This window comes from Opisthocomus hoazin, chromosome 8 (assembly GCF_030867145.1).
Source record: "Opisthocomus hoazin isolate bOpiHoa1 chromosome 8, bOpiHoa1.hap1, whole genome shotgun sequence".
Taxonomy (NCBI): domain Eukaryota; kingdom Metazoa; phylum Chordata; class Aves; order Opisthocomiformes; family Opisthocomidae; genus Opisthocomus; species Opisthocomus hoazin.
In genome coordinates, this window is record NC_134421.1 from 73,879,334 (window position 1) to 73,898,163 (window position 18,830).

General features: G+C 67.8%; 1 protein-coding gene across 1 annotated transcript in view; it reads left to right on the forward strand.

Annotated features, from left to right (window-relative positions):
- Positions 1-14,041, forward strand: part of FLNC (filamin C) — a 73,401-nt gene extending 59,360 nt beyond the window's left edge. Inside the window, 7 exon segments of the mRNA XM_075429569.1 lie at positions 1,563-1,700; positions 3,676-3,791; positions 6,781-6,910; positions 8,266-8,442; positions 10,230-10,448; positions 12,300-12,524; positions 13,836-14,041. Of these exon segments, the coding sequence (XP_075285684.1) occupies positions 1,563-1,700; positions 3,676-3,791; positions 6,781-6,910; positions 8,266-8,442; positions 10,230-10,448; positions 12,300-12,524; positions 13,836-14,023 (1,193 nt within the window). The 3' untranslated portion in view covers positions 14,024-14,041.
- The last annotated feature ends 4,789 nt before the right edge of the window (positions 14,042-18,830 follow it).

The following is an 18,830-nucleotide window of genomic DNA, read 5'->3' on the forward strand; positions in this document are numbered from 1 at the left end:
ATGGGTGGGGGATGGGATGCTATGGGTGCTTATGGGTCCATTTGGGGGGGTATGGGTGCGTTTGGGGGGGGATGGGTGGGGGTGTGGGTGCTATGGGTGGTTATGGGTCCATTTGGGGGGGGGTATGGGTCCATTTGGGGGGGTATGGGTGCATTTAGGGGGGTATGGGTGGGGGATGGGTGCTATGGGTGCTTATGGGTCCTTTGGGGGGGGGTGGGTGCGTTTGGGGGGGGTATGGATGGGGGGTAAGGGTGCATTTGGGGGGGGTATGAGTGGGGGGGATGGGTGCTATGGGTGGTTATGGGTCCATTTGGGGGGGGTATGGGTGCGTTTGGGGGGGTATGAGTGGGGGGTGTGGGTGCTATGGGTGGTTATGGGTCCATTTGAGGGGGGGGGTGCATTTGGGGGGTATGGGGGGGGATGGGTGCTATGGGGGGTTATGGATCCATTTGGGGGGGGTATGGGTCCATTTGGGGGGGTATGGGTGCGTTTAGGGGGGTATGGGTGGGGAGTATGGGTGCTTATGGGTCCATTTGGGGGGGGTGTGGGTGCGTTTGGGGGGGTATGAGTGGGGGGTGTGGGTGCTATGGGTGGTTATGGGTCCATTTGGGGGGGGGTATGGGTCCATTTGGGGGGGTATGGGTGCGTTTAGGGGGGTATGGGTGGGGGGTATGGGTGCTTATGGGTCCATTTGGGGGGTGTGGGTGCGTTTGGGGGGGGTATGGGTGGGGGGTAAGGGTGCATTTGGGGGGGGGGTATGAGTGGGGGGGATGGGTGCTATGGGTGGTTATGGGTCCATTTGGGGGGGGTATGGGTGCGTTTGGGGGGGTATGGGTAGGGGGATGGGTGCTATGGGTGCTTATGGGTCCATTTGGGGGGGGTATGGGTGCATTTGGGGGGGTATTGGTTGGGGGTGTGGGTGCTATGGGTGGTTATGGGTCCATTTGGGGGGGGGTATGGGTCCATTTGGGGGGGTATGGGTGGGGGATGGGTGCTATGGGTGCTTATGGGTCCATTTGGGGGGGGGTGGGTGCGTTTGGGGGGGGTATGGGTGGGGGGTATGGGTGCATTTGGGGGGCGTATGAGTGGGGGGTGTGGGTGCTATGGGTGCTTATGGGTCCATTTGGGGGGGGGGTGGGTGCATTTGGGGGGGTATGGGTGGGGGGATGGGTGCTATGGGTGCTTATGGGTCCATTTGGGGGGGGGGGTGCGTTTGGGGGAGTATGGGTGGGGGGTATGGGTGCTATGGTGGGGGTTGGGTGCTGGGGGGGTATGGGTGGGGGAGTATGGGTGTGGGGGGGGGGGGTATGGATGCATTTGGGGTGTATGGGTGGGGTGTATGGGTGCTGGGGGGGGGTCTGGGCGCAGCCGGGGGGAATACAGGTGCAGTGGGGGGGTCTGGGGGACGGTGGGTGCATCTGGGGGGCTGCGGGTGCAGGGCGAATGGGGGGGAGTGGGTGCTCCCGGGGGGCTACCAGTGCAGTGGGGGGGCCGTGGGGACGGGCTGTGGGTGTGTAGGCGCAGGAAGGGGGCACCCATGGGTGTCTCCCCCCCCCCCCCAGCCGAGTTCAGCATCTGGACGCGGGAGGCGGGGGCCGGGGGTCTCTCCATCGCGGTGGAGGGGCCCAGCAAGGCCGAGATCTCCTTCGAGGACCGCAAGGACGGCTCCTGCGGCGTCTCCTACCTGGTGCAGGAGCCCGGTGGGTCACCCACCCCGATCCCCACCCTGACCCCCACCCCGACCCCTACCCCTGGGAGAGCGCCCAACCCTGCGGGAGGGGGGACCCGTGGGCGAGGGGGCTGCGCGAGGGAGCTCCTCATGCCAGGGTGTCCCCATGTGAGAAGGTCCACGTGTGAGGCTCCTCCTCGTGCAAGGGTGTCCCCATGTAAGGTTGTCCCCATCCAAGGGTCCTCCTTGTGCAAGGGTGTCCCCATGTGAGGGTCCTCCCCGTGCAAGAAGGTCCCCAGGCAAGGGTCCTCCTCGTGCAAGGGTGGCCCCATGTAAGGTTGTCCCCATCCAAGGGTCCTCCTCGTGCAAGGGTGACCCCATGTGAGGGTCCTCCCCGTGCAAGAAGGTCCCCAGGCAAGGGTCCTCCTCGTGCAAGGGTGGCCCCATGTAAGGTTGTCCCCATCCAAGGGTCCTCCTCGTGCAAGGGTGACCCCATGTGAGGGTCCTCCCTGTGCAAGAAGGTCCCCAGGCAAGGGTCCTCCTCGTGCAAGGGTGTCCCTGTGCAAGGGTCTCCTTGTGCAAAGGTGTCCCCATGTGAGAAGGTCCACGTGTGAGGGTCTCCTCGTGCAAGGGTCTCCTCATGTGAGGATGTCCCTGTGCAAGAAGGTCCCCGTGTTAGGGTTCTCCTCGTACACCAGCGCCCTCGTGCAAGGGTCTGCCCGTGCAAGGGTGTCCCCATGCAAAGGTGTCCTCGTGTGAGGGTGTCCCCATGCAAGAAGGTCCCCATGTGAGGGTTCTCCTCGTGCAAGGGTGTCGCCGTGCAAGGTTGCCCCCATCCAAGGGTCCTCCTTGTGCAAGGGTGGCCCCGTGTGAGAAGGTCCACGTGTGAGGGTCCTCCTTGTGCAAGGGTCCTCCTCGTGCAAAGGTGTCCCCATGTGAGTGTCGTCCCCCGTGCAAGAAGGTCCCCAGGCGAGGGTCCTCCTCGTGTGAGGGTCTCCCCATGCAAGGGTGTCCCCATGCAAAGGTGTCCCCATGTGAGAGTGTCCCCATGTGAGGGTCGTCCTCGTGCAAGAGTGTCCCCGTGCAAGGTTGTCCCCATCCAAGGTTCCTCCTCGTGCAAGGGTGTCCCTGTGCAAGGGTCTCCTCTTGCAAAGGTGTCCCCATGTGAGAAGGTCGACGTGTGAGGGTCCTCCTCGTGCAAGGGTCTCCTCGTGCAAGGATGTCCCCAAGTGAGGGTGTCCCCACACAAGAAGGTCCCCAAATGAGGGTCCTCCTCGTGCAACAGCATCCTCGTGCAAGGGTCTCCTCGTGTGAGGGTGTCCCCGTGCGAGAAGGTCCACGTGTGAGGGTCCTCCTCGTGCAAGAAGGTCCCCAGGCAAGGGTCTCCTCGTGCGAGGGTGTCCCCATGCAAGGTTGTCCCCATGTGAGAGTGTCCCCACACAAGAAGGTCCCCAGGGTTCTTGTCGTGCAAGGGTGTCCCCGTGCAAGAAGGTCCCTGTGTGAGGGTCCTCCTCGTGCAATGGTCCTCCTTGTGCAAGGGTCTCCTCATGCAAGGGTGTCCCCATGTGAAGGTCCTCCTTGTGCAACAGCATCCTCGTGCAAGGGTGTCCCCGTGCAAGGGTGTCCCCATGCAAAGGTGTCCCCGTGCAAGAAGGTCCCTATGTGAGGGTCCTCCTCGTGCAAGGGTGTCCCTGTGTGAGCGTCCTCCTCATGCGAGGGTCTCCTCGTGCAAAGGTGTCCCCAAGTGAGGGTGTCCCCATATGAGAAGGTCCCCAGGTGAGGGTCCTCCTCATGCAAGGGTGTCCCCGTGTGAGGGTGTCCCCATGCAAGGGTCTCCTTGCGCAAGGGTCTTCTCATGGAAGGGTGTCCCCATGCAAGATGGTCCCTATGTGAGGACCCTCATGCGAGGGTGTTCCCCATGTGAAGATGTCCCTGTGTGAGGGTGTCCCAGCACAAGGGTGTCCCCGTGCGAGGGTCCCCCCATGTGACCCCTCGTGTGCCCGCAGGTGACTACGAGGTCTCCATCAAGTTCAACGAGGAGCACATCCCCGACAGCCCCTTCGTGGTCCCCGTCGCCTCCCACTCCGATGACGCCCGCCGCCTCACCGTCACCAGCCTCCAGGTGCCACCCCCGGGTCACCCCGGGACCCCCGCGTCACCCCTGGGACCCCCCGTCACCCATGGGACCCCTGTGTCACCCCTGGGACCCCCCCATCACCCGTGGGACCCCCACGTCACCCTTGTCACCCCGTGCCACCTTGCAGCCCTGGGGCACCTTGGGACACCCCAAGTGCCACCCCTGGTGCCACCTCTGGGTGCCCCATGCTGACCCCGTGTCACCCCTGGGACCCCCCTGTCACCACTAGGACCCCCGGGCCACCCCTGGGACCCCCCTGTCACCCCTAGGACCCCTGGGCCACCCCGGGACCCCCGCATCACTTCTGGGACCCCCAGGCCATGCCTGGGACCCGCCTGTCACCCCTAGGATCCCCAGGCCCCCCCGGGACCCCCAGACCATCCCGGGCCACCTTGCAGCCCTGGGGCACCTTGGGACCTGCCAAGTGCCACCCCTGGTGCCACCTCTGGGTGCCCTATGCTGACCCTGTGTCACCCCTGGCACCCCCGGGCCACCCCTGGGACCCCTGGGCCACCCCAGGCCACCTTTCAGCCCTGGGGCACCCTTGGGACCCCCCCGATGCCACCCCTGTGCCCCCCATGCTGACCCTGTGCCGCCTTGGTGTCACCCCGGGCCACCTTGCAGCCCTGTGGCACCTTGGGACCCCTGCCCCATGTCACCCTTGGTGTCACCCCTGGGTCGCCCTTGTTATCCCATTCCACGTTGCACCCCTGTGGCACCTTGGGACCCCCCAAGTGCCATCCCTGGTGCCACCCCTTGTGTCACCCCTGTGCCCCCCATGCTGATCCTGTGTCACCCCTGGGACCCCCGTGTCACCCTGTCCCACCTTGGGACCCTTGTGGCACCTTGGGACCCCCTAAGTGCCACCCCCAGTGCCAGCCCTGTGACCCCCATGCTGACCTCTTGTCACTCCTGGGCCACCTTGCAGCCCTGTGGCACCTTGGGACCCCTAAGTGCCACCCCCAGTGCCACCTCTGGGTCCCTCATACTGACCCCGTGTCACCCCTGGGACCCCCCATGTCACCCCTGGGACCCCTGTGTCACCCCGTGCCACCTTGGGACCCTTGTGGCACCTTGGGACCCCCTAAGTGCCACCCCTGGTGCCAGCCCTGTGCCCCCCATGCTGACCCCGTGTCACCCCTGGGTCCCCTGTGTCACCCCTGGGACCCCCGTGTCACCCCGTGCCACCTTAGGACCCTTGTGGCACCTTGGGACCCCCTAAGTGCCACCCCTGGTGCCAGCCCTGGGTCCCCCATGCTGACCCTGTGCCACCTCTGGGACCCCCGTGTCACCGTGTGCCACCTTGGGACCCTTGTAGCACCTTGGGACCCCCTAAATGCCATCCCCGGTGCCACCCCTGTGCCCCCTGTGCTGACCCCATGGCAACCTCGGTGTCACCCCGTGCCACCTTGGGACCCTTGTGGCACCTTGGGACCCCCTAAGTGCCACCCCTGGTGCCAGCCCTGGGTCCCCCATGCTGACCCTGTGTCACCCCTGGGACCCCTGTGTCACCCTGTGCCACCTTGGGACCCTTGTGGCACCTTGGGGGCCCCCTAAGTGCCACCCCCGGTGCCAGCCCTGTGCCCCCCATGCTGACCCCGTGTTAACCCTGGGTCCCCTGTGTCACCTCTGGGACCCCCATGTCACACTGTGCCACCTTAGGACCCTTGTGGCACCTTGGGACCCCCTAAGTGCCACCCCTGGTGCCAGCTCTGGGTCCCCCATGCTGACCCCGTGTCACCCCTGGGCCACCTTGCAGCCCTGTGGCACCTTGGGACCCCCTAAGTGCCACCCCCGGTGCCAGGCCTGGGTCCCCCATGCTGACCCCGTGTCACCCCTGGGTCCCCTGTGTCACCCCTGGGACCCCCATGTCACCCTGTGCCACCTTGGGACCCCTGTGGGCACCTTGGGACCCCCTAAGTGCCACCCCCAGTGCCAGCCCTGTGACCCCCATGCTGACCTCTTGTCACTCCTGGGCCACCTTGCAGCCCTGTGGCACCTTGGGACCCCTAAGTGCCACCCCCAGTGCCACCTCTGGGTCCCTCATACTGACCCCGTGTCACCCCTGGGATGCCCCATGTCACCCCTGGGACCCCTGTGTCACCCTGTGCCACCTTGGGACCCTTGTGGCACCTTGGGACCCCCTATGTGCCAGCCCTGGTGCCAGCCCTGTGCCCCCCATGCTGACCCTGTGTCACCCCTGGGTCCCCTGTGTCACCCCTGAGACCTCCGTGTCACACTGTGCCACCTTAGAACCCTTGTGGCACCTTTGGACCCCCTAAGTGCCACCCCTGGTGCCAGCCCTGGGTCCCCCATGCTGACCCTGTGCCACCTCTGGGACCCCCGTGTCACCCTGTGCCACCTTGGGACCCTTGTAGCACCTTGGGACCCCCTAAATGCCATCCCCGGTGCCACCCCTGTGCCCCCTGTGCTGACCCCATGCCACCTCGGTGTCACCCCATGCCACCTTGGGACCCTTGTGGCACCTTGGGGGCCCCCTAAGTGCCACCCCCGGTGCCAGCCCTGTGCCCCCCATGCTGACCCCGTGTTAACTCTGGGTCCCCTGTGTCACCCCTGGGACCCCCATGTCAAACTGTGCCACCTTGGGACCCTTGTGGCACCTTGGGACCCCCTAAGTGCCACCCCTGGTGCCAGCCCTGTGCCCCCCATGCTGACCCCGTGTCACCCCTGGGTCTCCTGTGTCACCCCTGGGACCCCCGTATCACACTGTGCCACCTTGGGACCCTTGTGGCACCTTGGGACCCCCTAAGTGCCACCCCCGGTGCCACCCCTGTGCCCCCTGTGCTGACCCCATGCCACCTCGGTGTCACCCCGTGCCACCTTGCACCCTTGTGTCACCCCAGTCCTCCCTCTAATGCCACCCCTGTGCCCCCCATGCTGACCCTGTGCCACCCCTGGGCCCCCCGTGCCACCCCTGGGCCCCCCATGCCACCCCGGCGCCGTGTCCCCGCAGGAGACGGTGACAGTGAACCAGCCGGCGTCCTTCGCGGTGCAGCTGAACGGGGCGCGCGGCGTCATCGACGCCAAGGTGCACACGCCGGCCGGCGTCGTCGAGGAGTGCTACGTGTCCGAGCTGGACAGCGGTGGGACGCGGGGACACGGGGACGTGGGGGGACATGGGGCGGGGGGACATGGGGCGGGGGGACATGGGGACACGGGGACACGGGGACGTGGGGGGACATGGGGCGGGGGGACATGGGGCGGGGGGACATGGGGACACGGGGACACGGGGATGTGAGGACACAGGATGCAGGGATATGGGGAGATGGGGTCATGGGGACACAGGGACGTGGGGACATGGGGACACGGAGACACGGGGACATAGGGACATGGGGACACGGGGACGTGGGGACACGGGGACGTGGGGACATGGGAACATGGGGACGTGGGGACATGGGGACACGGGGATACGGGGACGAGGGGACATGGGGATGTGGGGACGTGGGGACACGGGGACACGGGGACACGGGGACACATGGGGCGGGGGGACATGGGGACACGGGGACACGGGGACACGGGGACATGGGGACACGGGGACGTGGGGACACGGGGACACGGGGGGACATGGGGCGGGGGGACATGGGGACATGGGGACACGGGGACACGGGGACATGGGGACACAGGGACGTGGGGACACAGGGACGTGGGGACACGGGGACGAGGGGACATGGGGACACGGGGACACGGGGACACGGGGACATGGGGACACGGGGACATGGGGACACGGGGATACGGGGACGAGGGGACGTGGGGACGTGGGGACATGGGGACGTGGGGACATGGGGACATGGGGACACGGGGACACGGGGACATGGGGACACGGGGATGTGAGGACACAGGATGCAGGGATATGGGGAGATGGGGTCATGGGGACACGGGGACGTGGGGACACGGGGACGTGGGGACACGGGGATACGGGGACACGGGGACGTGGGGACGTGGGGATGTGAGGACATGGAATGCAGAGACACAGGGACATGGGGACACAGGGATGCAGGGACATGGGGACACAGGGACATGGGGACATGGGGACAGGGAATGCAGGGACACAGGGTCTTGGGGACATGGGGACACGGGGACATGGGGACACGGGGTCATGGGGACATGGGGACACGGGATGCAGGGACACAGGGTCCTGGGGACATGGGGACATGGGGACACGGGGTCATGGGGACATGGGGACATGGGATGCAGGGGCACAGGGTCATGGGGACATGGAGACATGGGTCACGGGGACACAGGGACATGGGGTCATGGGGATATGGGGACATGGGGACATGGGGTCATGGGGACACGGGGACATGGGGACACGGGGACACGGGGACATGGGGACACAGGGATGCAGGAACACAGGGACATGTGGGACGTGGGGACGGGAGGGTGCGGGCAGCGGGGCCGCCGAGCGGCGGGACCCTGGGTGACGCGGTGGCCCCCCCAGACAAGTACGCCATCGGGTTCCTGCCGCGGGAGAACGGGGTGCACTCCATCGACCTGCGCTTCAACGGGCGCCACGTCCCCGGCAGCCCCTTCAACATCCGCGTGGGCGAGCAGAGCCAGGCCGGGGACCCCGGGCTCGTCACCGCCTACGGCCCCGGCCTCGAGGGCGGCCTCACAGGTGACACCGCCGGGGGAGTGGTGGGGACGTGGCCGTGGGCGATACCGTGGCCTGGGAGGGCGGTGGTGGGGACGTGGTTGTGGTGGTGAGGACGTGGCCACGGTTGATGTCATGGCCATGGGAAGGGTGGTGGTGGGGACGTGGTCGTGGTGGTGAGGACGTGGCGATGGTCAATACCATGGCCATGGGTGGTGATGGGGACGTGGTCGTGGTGGTGAGGACGTGGCCACAGTTGATATCATGGCCATGGGAAGGGTGGTGGTGGGGACGTGGTCGTGGTGGTGAGGACGTGGTGATGGTCAATACCAGGGCCATGGGTGGTGATGGGGACGTGGTTGTGGTGGTGAGGACGTGGCCACGTTTGATATCATCGCTGTGGGAAGGGTGGTGGTGGGGACGTGGTGGTTGTGGTGGTGAGGACGTGGCGATGGTCAATACCATGGCCATGGGTGGTGATGGGGACATGGTCATGGTGGTGAGGAGGTGGCCACGGTTGATATCATGGCCATGGGAAGGGTGGTGATGGGGACGTGGTCGTGGTAGTGAGAACGTGGCGATGGTCAATACCATGGCCATGGGTGGTGATGGGGACATGGTCGTGGTGGTGAGGAGGTGGCCATGGCCATGGGGTGGTGGCAATGGCCACAGACATGGTCAATACCGTGGCTATGGGTAAGTGGTGATGGGGACATGGATGTGGTGGTGAGGACATGGTCATGGTCAGTATCATGGCCGTGGGAGGGCAGTGGTGGGGATGTGGTCGTGGTGATGAGGACGTGGCCACGGTTGATATCATGGCTGTGGGAAGGGTGGTGATGGGGACGTGGTCGTGGTGGTGAGGACATGGCCATGGCCATGGGGTGGTGTCAGTGGCCATGGCCATGGCCATGGTCAATACCATGGTCATGGTGATGAGGACCTGGCAATGATCAACACCATGGCCATGGAAGGGTGGTGATGGGGACGTGGTCATGGTGGTGAGGACGTGGCGATGGTCAATACCATGGCCATGGGTGGTGATGGGGATGTAGTTGTGGTGGTGAGAACATGGCTGTGGCCATAGGGTGGTAGCAATGGCTGTGGCCATGGTCAATGCCATGGCCATGGGAGAGAGGTAATGGAGATGTAGTCGTGGTGGTGAGGACATGGCTCTGAGGTGGTGGCAGTAGGACATGGAGAGGGCCATGGCCATGGGGTGGTGGAAGTGGCCGTCGCCATGGTCAATATGGTGGCCATGGGAGGGCAGTGATAGGGATGTACTCATGGTGGTGGTGGCAATAGGACAGGGCCATGGCCACACAGTGGTGGCAATGGCTATGGCCATGGCCATGACACAGAGCCACAGCTTGGGTTGGTTGCCAAGGGGTGGTGTCACCGGTAACATGACCATGACATGGAGCCATGGCTCGAGGTGGTGGCCATGGGGTGGTGTCACCGGGAACATGGCCATGACACAGAGCCATGGCTTGGGTTGGTGGCCATGGGGTGGTGGCACTGGGAAAATGGCCATGGGGTGGTGGCAATGGCCATGACACGGAGCCACAGCTTGGGTTGGTTGCCATGGGGTGGTGGCACCGGGAACATGGCCATGACACGGAACCATGGCTTGGGTTGGTGGCCGTTGGGTGGTGTCACCGGGGACATGGCCATGACATGGAGCCACGGATTGGGTTGGTGGCCATGGGGTGGTGGCACCAGGAACTTGGCCATGGGGTGGTGTCACCAGGGACGTGGCCATGGGGTGGTGGCAATGGCCATGGCCATGACCCCGGGGCCGTGCCGCGCAGGCGTCTGCTCGGAGTTCCTGGTGAAGACGGCCAACGCGGGGGCGGGCGCGCTGGCTGTCACCATCGACGGCCCCTCCAAGGTGACACTGGACTGCGTGGAGTGCGCCGAGGGCCACCGCGTCACCTACACCCCCATGGCCCCCGGCAACTACCTCATCTCCATCAAGTATGGTGGACCCCACCACATCGTCGGCAGCCCCTTCAAGGCCAAGGTCACCGGTACGGACCAGGGGGGGTCCCCGGGGGGTCCCTGGGGGTGGGCGGGGTCCTCAAGGTGGGGTGGTGAGGGGTCAGCGGGGTGGTGGGGTGGAGGGTCATGGGGTGGTGGGGTCTCCGGGGGGACGTGGTTGAGGGTCTCCAGGGTGAGGTGGTTGAGGGTCCACAGGGTGACACAATGGCGGGTCCCTGGGGTGGTGGGATAGAGGGTCTCCAGGGTGACGTGGTTGGGGGTCCCCAGGGTGAGGTGGTTGAGGGTCTCCAGGGTGACACAATGAGGGGTCGTCGGGGTGGTGGGATAGAGGGTCCCCAGGGGGACACGGTTTGGGGTCTCCAGGGTGACACAATGGGGGGTCCCCAGGGTGGTGGGATGCGGGTGGGGTCCCCAGGGGGCCATGGTTTGGGATCCCCCGGGTGAAGTGGTTGAGGGTCTCCAGGGTGACACAGTGGGGGTCCCCGGGGTGGTGGGATGGGGTGGTCTCCAAGGTGACGTGGTTGAGGGTCTCCAGGGTGGTGGGATAGAGGGTCCCCAGGGGGGCATGGTTTGGGGTCTCCAGGGTGACACAATGGGGGTCCCTGGGGTGGTGGGATGGGGGGGGGGTTCTCCAGGGTGACATGGTTGGGGGTCCCCAGGGTGCTGTGATGAAGGGTCCCCAGGGGAACATGGTTGAGGGTCTCCAGGGTGACACAATGGGGGTCCCCAGGGTGGTGGGATGGGGATGGGGTCCCCAGGGTGACCCAATGGGGGTCCCCAGGGTGGTGGGATGGGGTGGTGTCCCTGGGGGGACGTGGTTGGGGGTCTCCAGGGTGACACAACAGGGGGTCACTGGGGTGGTGGGATGGGGGGGTGGTCCCCAAGGGGACGTGGTTTGGGGTCTCCAGGGTGGTGGGATAGAGGGTCCTGAGGGTGACTGGATGGGGGGGTCCCCAGGGTGCTGTGACAGGGGGTCCCCAGGGCGATACAATGGGGGGGGTCCCCGGGGTGACAGGACGGGGGGTTCTCTGGGGTGATCTGTTGGGGGGTCCCCAAGGTGACAGAATGGGGGATCCCGAGGGTGACAGGATGGGGGGGTCCCCGGGGTGCTGTCATGGGGGTCTCCCCAGGGTGCTGTGATGGGGGGTCCTCGGGGTGCTGTGATAGGGGGTCCCCAAGGTGACACAATGGCGGGGGCCCCAGGGTGCTGTCATGGGGGTATCCCCAGGGTGCTGTGATGGGGGGTCCCAGGGTGCTGTGATGGGGGGTCCCCGAGGTGATTTGATGGGGGGTCCCAAAGGTGACAGAATGGGGGGTCCCCAAGGTGACAAGACAGGGGGGTCCCCAGGGTGCTGTGATGGGGGGTCCCAGGGTGCTGTGATGGGGGGTCCCCGGGGTGATTTGATGGGGGGTCCCAAAGGTGACAGAATGGGGGGTCCCCGGGGTGCTGTGATGGGAGGGTCCTCAAGGTGACAGAATGGGGGGTCCCCAAGGTGACAGGATGGGGGGTCCCCAAGGTGACAAGACAGGGGGGGCCCCAGGGTGCTGTCATGGGGGTATCCCCAGGGTGCTGTGATGGGGGGTCCCCAAGGTGACAGAATGGGGGGTCCCCAAGGTGACAAGACAGGGGGGTCCCCAGGGTGCTGTGATGGGGGGTCCCAGGGTGCTGTGATGGGGGGTCCCCGGGGTGATTTGATGGGGGGTCCCAAAGGTGACAGAATGGGGGGTCCCCGGGGTGCTGTGATGGGGGGGTCCTCAAGGTGACAGAATGGGGGGTCCCCAAGGTGACAGGATGGGGGGTCCCCAGGGTGCTGTGACGGGGGGGTCCCCAGGATGTGGGTGGGTGAGGGGGGGGCTGACGGCGTCCCCCCACCCCCCAGGCCCGCGTCTGTCGGGGGGCCACAGCCTGCACGAGACCTCGACGGTGCTGGTGGAGACGGTGACGCGGGGGGGGGCGGCGGCGGCGGCGGCGAGGGGCCCCCCCGCTTTCGGGGGGCTCCCCAAGTTCTCCTCGGACGCGGGGAAGGTGGTGGCACGGGGACCCGGGCTGGCCACCGCCTTCCTGGGCCAGAAGAACCACTTCACCGTCGACTGCAGCAAGGCCGGTGCGTGGCGGGGGTCCTGGGGGGTCCCGGGGGGGCTCGGGGGTCCTAGGGGGCCTGGGGGATCTCGGGGGGATCTCAGGGGGTCTCTGGGAGGGGAGGTGAGGGGTCAGAAGGGGGTCTTGGGGGGTCTCAGGGGCTTCTGGGGAGCCTGGTGGGGGGTCAGTTGGGGGTCTCAGGGGGTCCCTGGGGGGGTCTCAGGGGGTCTCGGGGGGGTCCTGAAGGGTCTTGGGGGACCTGGGGGTCTCAGGGGGTCTCTAGGAGGAGAGGTGGTGGGTCAGAAGGGGGTCTCAGGGGGTCCTGGAGGGGCTCGGGGGGTCTCTGGGAGGGGAGGTGGTGGGTCAGAAGGGGGTCTCAGGGGGTCCTGGAGGGGCTCGGGGGTGCTGGGGGGTCTCAGGGGGTCTCTGGGAGGAGAGGTGGTGGGTCAGAAGGGGGTCTCGGGGGGTCCTAGGGGGTCTTGGGGGACCTGGGGGTCTCAGGGGATCTCTGGGAGGGGAGGTGGGGGGTCAGAAAGGGGTCTCGGGGGGTCCTGGGGGGTCTTGGGGGACCTTTGGAGTCTCGGGGGGTCTCTGGGAGGGCAGGTGGGAGGTCAGCAGGGGGGTCTTGGAGGGTCTTGGAGGGTCTGGGGGGGAGCTGTGGTGTGTTGGGGGGGGTTCCAGGGGGTCTTGGGGAGTTCTGGGGGGTCTTAGGGGGTGCTGGGGGGTTTGGGGGGGTCCCAGGGGGTCTTGGGGAGTTCTGGGGGGTCTTGGGGAGTGCTGGGGGGTTTGGGGAGTTCTGAGGGGTCTTGGTGGGTGCTGGGGGGTCGGGGGGGGTTCCAGGGGGTCTTGGGAGTTCTGGGGGGTCTTAGGGGGTGCTGGGGGGTTTGGGGGGTCCCTGGGGGGTCTTGGGGGGTGCTGGGGGTTTTGGGGAGTTCTGAGGGGGTCTCGGGGGTGCTGGGGGTTTGGGGGGGTCCCAGGGGGTCTTGGGGGTTTGGGGGGTCTTGGGGGGTGCTGGGGGGTTAGGGGGGGGTCCCAGGGGGTCATGGGGAGTTCTGGGAGGTCTTAGGGGGTGCTGGGGGGTTTGGGGGGTCCCTGGGGGGTCTCGGGGTTGCTGGGGGGTTTGGGGGGGTCCCAGGGGGTCTTGGGGGTTTGGGGGGTCTTGGGGGTGCTGGGGGGTTGGGGGGGGTGGTCCCAGGGGGTCTTCGGGGTTTGGGGGGTCCCAGTGGGTCTGGGGGTTGCTGGGACGGCAGCCTGTGTGTCACTGGGGGGGATCCCGGGCGGGCTCCGCTCTCCGCGGGGCAGCGTGAGGACCCCCCCCCCCCCCCCCCCCCCCCAGGCACCAACATGCTGATGGTGGGGGTCCACGGCCCCAAGACCCCCTGCGAGGAGGTGTACGTCAAGCACGTGGGCGGCCGCGTCTACAACGTCACCTACACCGTGAAGGAGAAGGGCGACTACGTGGTCATCCTGCGCTGGGGGGACGCCGACGTCCCGGGGAGCCCCTACCGCGTCAGCGTGCCCTGAGACCCCCCCCCGCCGGGAATGGGGGGGGGGGGCATGGGGGGTGGGGTGGGGGGGCTGCGACAATAAAGCGTTGCGAGAGGAGGGGGGATGTGATGGCTTTTGGGGATTGGGGGGGGGTGGGGGGGGGATGGGGGGGGTGCTGGGGTCCTGGGGGGGTCCGGGGGGGGTCCTGGGTAGGATACTGGGGTCCTGGGGGTGGTCCAGGGTGGGATATTGGGGTCCTGGGGGGGTCCTGGGGGGGTCCAAGGAGGGATATTGGGGTCCTGGGGGGGTCCTGGGGAGGTCCTGGGTAGGATACTGGGGTCCTGGGGGGGTCCAAGGGGGGTCTAGGGTGGGATACCACAGACCTGGAGGGGTCCAGGGTGGGATATTGGGGTCCTGGGGGGGTCCTGGGGGGTCCACGGTGGGATACTGGGGTCCGGGGGGGGGGTCTTGGGGGGATAATGGGGTCCTGGGGGGTCCAGGGTAGGATACTGGGGTCCTGGGGGGGTCCAAGGGGGGTCTAGGGTGGGATACCACAGACCTGGAGGGGTCCAGGGTGGGATATTGGGGTCCTGGGGGGGGTCCTGGGGGGGTCCACGGTGGGATACTGGGGTCCGGGGGGGGGTCTTGGGGGGATAATGGGGTCCTGGGGGGGTCCAGGGTAGGATACTGGGGTCCTGGGGGGGTCCAAGGGGGGTCTAGGGTGGGATACCACAGACCTGGAGGGGTCCAGGGTGGGATATTGGGGTCCTGGGGGGGTCCTGGGGGGGTCCACGGTGGGATACTGGGGTCCGGGGGGGGGGTCTTGGGGGGATAATGGGGTCCTGGGGGGGTCCAGGGTAGGATACTGGGGTCCTGGGGGGGTCCAAGGGGGGTCTAGGGTGGGATACACAGACCTGGAGGGGTCCAGGGTGGGATATTGGGGTCCTGGGGGGTCCTGGGGGGGTCCAAGGAGGGATATTGGGGTCCTGGGGGGGTCCACGGTGGGATACTGGGGTCCGGGGGGGGGGTCTTGGGGGGATAATGGGGTCCTGGGGGGGTCCAGGGTAGGATACTGGGGTCCTGGGGGGGTCCAAGGGGGGTCTAGGGTGGGATACCACAGACCTGGAGGGGTCCAGGGTGGGATATTGGGGTCCTGGGGGGTCCTGGGGGGGTCCAAGGAGGGATATTGGGGTCCTGGGGGGGTCCACGGTGGGATACTGGGGTCCGGGGGGGGGTCTTGGGGGGATAATGGGGTCCTGGGGGGTCCAGGGTAGGATACTGGGGTCCTGGGGGGGTCCAAGGGGGGTCTAGGGTGGGATACCACAGACCTGGAGGGGTCCAGGGTGGGATATTGGGGTCCTGGGGGGGTCCTGGGGGGGTCCACGGTGGGATACTGGGGTCCGGGGGGGGGGTCTTGGGGGGATAATGGGGTCCTGGGGGGGTCCAGGGTAGGATACTGGGGTCCTGGGGGTGGCCCAGGGTAGGATATCAGGGGTCCTAGGGGGATGCTGGGGTCCTGGGGGGGGTCCTGGGTGGGACCAGGGTAGGATACTGGTGTCCTGAGGGGGTCCTGGGGGTGGTCCAGGGTGGAATATTGGGGTCCTGTGGGGGTCCAGGGTAGGATATCAGGGGTCCTGGGGGGGATGCTGGGTCCTGAGGGGCTCCTGGGGGGGTCCAAGGAGGGATATTGGGGTCCTGGGGGGGGTCCTGGTGGGGTCCAGGGTGGGATACTGGGGTCCTGGGGGGGTCCAGGGTAGGATACTGGGGTCCTGGGAGGGTCCAGGGTAGGATACTGGGGTCCTGGGGGCTCCAGGGTGGGATATTGGGGTCCTGGGGGGGTCCAGGAAGGGATACTGCAGTCCTGGGGGGGGCCCAGGGTAGGCTATCAGGGGTCCTAGGGGGGATGCTGGGGTCCTGGGGGGGTTCCAGGGTGGGATACTGGGGTCCTGGGGGCGTTCTGGGGGGGTCCAGGGTAGGATATCAGGGGTCCTGGGTGGGACCAGAGTGGGATATTGGGGTCCGGGGGGGGTCCAAGTTGGGATACTGCAGTCCTGGGGGGGTCCAGGTTGGGATACTGGTGTCCTGGGGCGTCCTGGGTGGGGGGTCCAGGGCAGGATACAGCAGTTCTGGAGGGGGTCCAGGGTAGGATACTGGGGTCCGGGGAGGGGCCCTGGGGGGGATATTGGGATCCTGGGGGGTCCAGGGAGGGATACTGCAGTCCTGGGGGGGGGTCCAGGGTAGGATACTGGGGTCCTGGGGGGTCCTGGGGGGGTCCAGGGTAGAATATCAGGGTCCAGGGTGGGATATTGGGGTCCTGGGGGGGAGTTCTGGGGGGGTCCAGGGTGGGATATCAGGGGGCGATGCTGGGGTCTTGGGGGGTCCTGGGGGGGTCCAGGATGGGATGCTGGGGTCCTGGGGGGGTCAAAGGGGGGTCCAGGGTGGGCTACCGCAGTGCGAAGGGGGGGGTCTTGGAGGGGGTCCAGGGCAGGACACGGGGTCCTGGGGTGGGATGGGGGGGGGTCCTGGGGGGCCCAGAGGGGGGCCGGGGGGGGTTCCAGGGTGGGATACTCCGAGGGGGTCCGGGTGAGGACGCGGGGGCCGGGCCCGCCGCCCCCCGGGGGGGTCAGAACGCGGGGTCCCACGGCGGGGGGGGGGGGGTGACCCCCGTGTCCCCGCCTGCCCTCCCCCAAGGGCACGGCGCTCCGCGCATGCGCGAGTCCGGCCCTCCCCCGAGCTCGGCGGCGGGGCGGGGCCAGAGCCGCGGGGCGGGGCCTACACGGACGTGGGCGGGGCGACAGCGCCGTTCCCGCGGGCGACGGTGGGCGGGGTCGGACTGAGGAGGGGCGAGTCCCGCGGGGCGGTGGCGCTCGGCGGAGCGCAGTGGGCGGGGCCACAGCGCCGTTACCCTGCGCGACGGTGGGCGGGGTCGGCGCTGAGGGGGCGTGTTCCGCGGGGGGGCGGTGTTCGGCGGAGCGCCGTGGGCGGGGCCACAGCGCCGTTACCCTGCGCGACTGTGGGCGGGGGTCGAGATGAGGGGCGTGTCCCTCGGGGCGGTGGCGCTCGGAGGCGTGCAGTGGGCGGGGCCACAGCGCCGTTACCCCGGGCGACGGTGGGTGTGGTCGAGCTGAGGGGGGCGCCTCCCGCCGGCGGCGCATGCGCAGAGGCGCCCCCCGGGCGGCGGCGCATGCGCAGAGGCGTCTCCCGGCGCCGGTACCGGTCGCGGTAGCAGAGGCGGCAGCGGGGGGGGGGGTCATGGCGGGCCGCGGGAAGCTGATCGCGGTGCTGGGGGACGAGGACACGGTGACCGGGTTCCTGCTGGGCGGGGTGGGCGAGCTGGACAAGCACCGCAAGCCCAACTTCCTGGTGGTGGAGAAGGACACCAGCCTGGCCGAGATCGAGGAGACCTTCCGGTAGGCCGCGACCCCCCCTCCCGCGGGCGGGGGGAGCCTGGGGGCGGGGGCCGGGAATTCGGGGGGACCGGGGAATGGGGGGGAGGAAGGGGGGGTTTGGGGGGGGCCCTGGTATGGGGGGGCCCGGGGGTTGGGGGGCCCGGGGAATTGGGGGGGGGGGCACGGAGGATGGGGGGGCCCAGGGAGTGGGGGGGGGTCCCGAGGGAATGGGGGGGGTCCCGGATTATGGGGGGGTCCCGGAAATGTGGGGGCCCGGAGGTTGGGAGGGCCCGGAGAATGGCGGGGGTCCCGGGGGTTGGGGGCACGGGGAGTGGGGGGGGGAGGGGGTCCCGGAGTTTTGGGGGGTCTCGGGGGAATGGGGGGGGCCGGGGATGGAGGGGGGAGGGGTGGGTATATGGGGGGTTTCGGGGTGGGTCCCCGGGAATGGGGTGGTCCTGGGGGTTGGGGATGTCCCGGGGTGGGGGGTCCCAGGCATGGGGGGGGGGCGGGGAATTGGGGGTGCTGGGGATGGGGAGAGGTCCCGGGGTTGGGGGGTCCCGGGCAGGAGGGGTCCCGGGGGTTTGGGGGAGGCCTGGGAGGGGTCTGGAGTGGGGGGGGGGAGGGCAAAGGGGGAGCACCAGGGTCTCTGGAGTATTGAGGGGGGTCTGGGGGTCTTGGGTGGGTCCTGGGGGGTCCCTGGATATGGAGGTGCAGGGGGGGGATGTCCCTGGATCCCAGGGGTCCTTGGGGGGGATCCCTGTATCCGGGGTGCAGGGGGCGGGTCCTGGCACCTGGTTGGGGATCCCCCTGAATCCGGGGGTGCAGGTGGGGGGGGTCCCTGGATCTGGGGGTGCAGTGGGGGGATGTCCCTGTGTCCCAGGGGTCCTGGGGGGGGGTCCCTAGATCCCAGGGGTGCAGGGGGCAGGTCTGGGGGTCCTCCTGGATCTGGGGGTGCAGTGGGGGGGGTGTCCCTGGATCCCAGGAGTCCTTGGGGGGGGTCCCTGGATCTGGGGGTGCAGGGGGCAGGTCTTGGCATCTAGTTGAGGATCCCCCTGAATCTGGGGGTGCAGGTGTGGGGGATCCCTGGATCTCAGGGGTGCGGAGGGTGGGTTCTTGGGGGGTTCCCCTAAATCCAGGGGTGCAGGGGGTAGGTCTGGGGGTCCCTCTGGATCTGGGGGTGCAGTGGGGGATGTCCCTGAATCCCAGGAGTCCTTGTGGGGGGGGGGTCCCTGCATCTGGGGGTGCAGTGGGGGGGGATGTCCCTGGATCTCAGGGGTCCTTGGGGGGTCCCCCTGGATCTGGGGGTGCAGGGAGGGGTGTCTTGGATCCCAGGGGTCCTTGGGGGGTCCCCCTGGATCTGGGGGTGCAGGGGGCAGGTCTTGACATCCAGTTGAGGATTCCCCCTGAATCTGGGGGTGCAGTGGGGGGGCTCCCCCTGGATCCCAGGGGTCCTA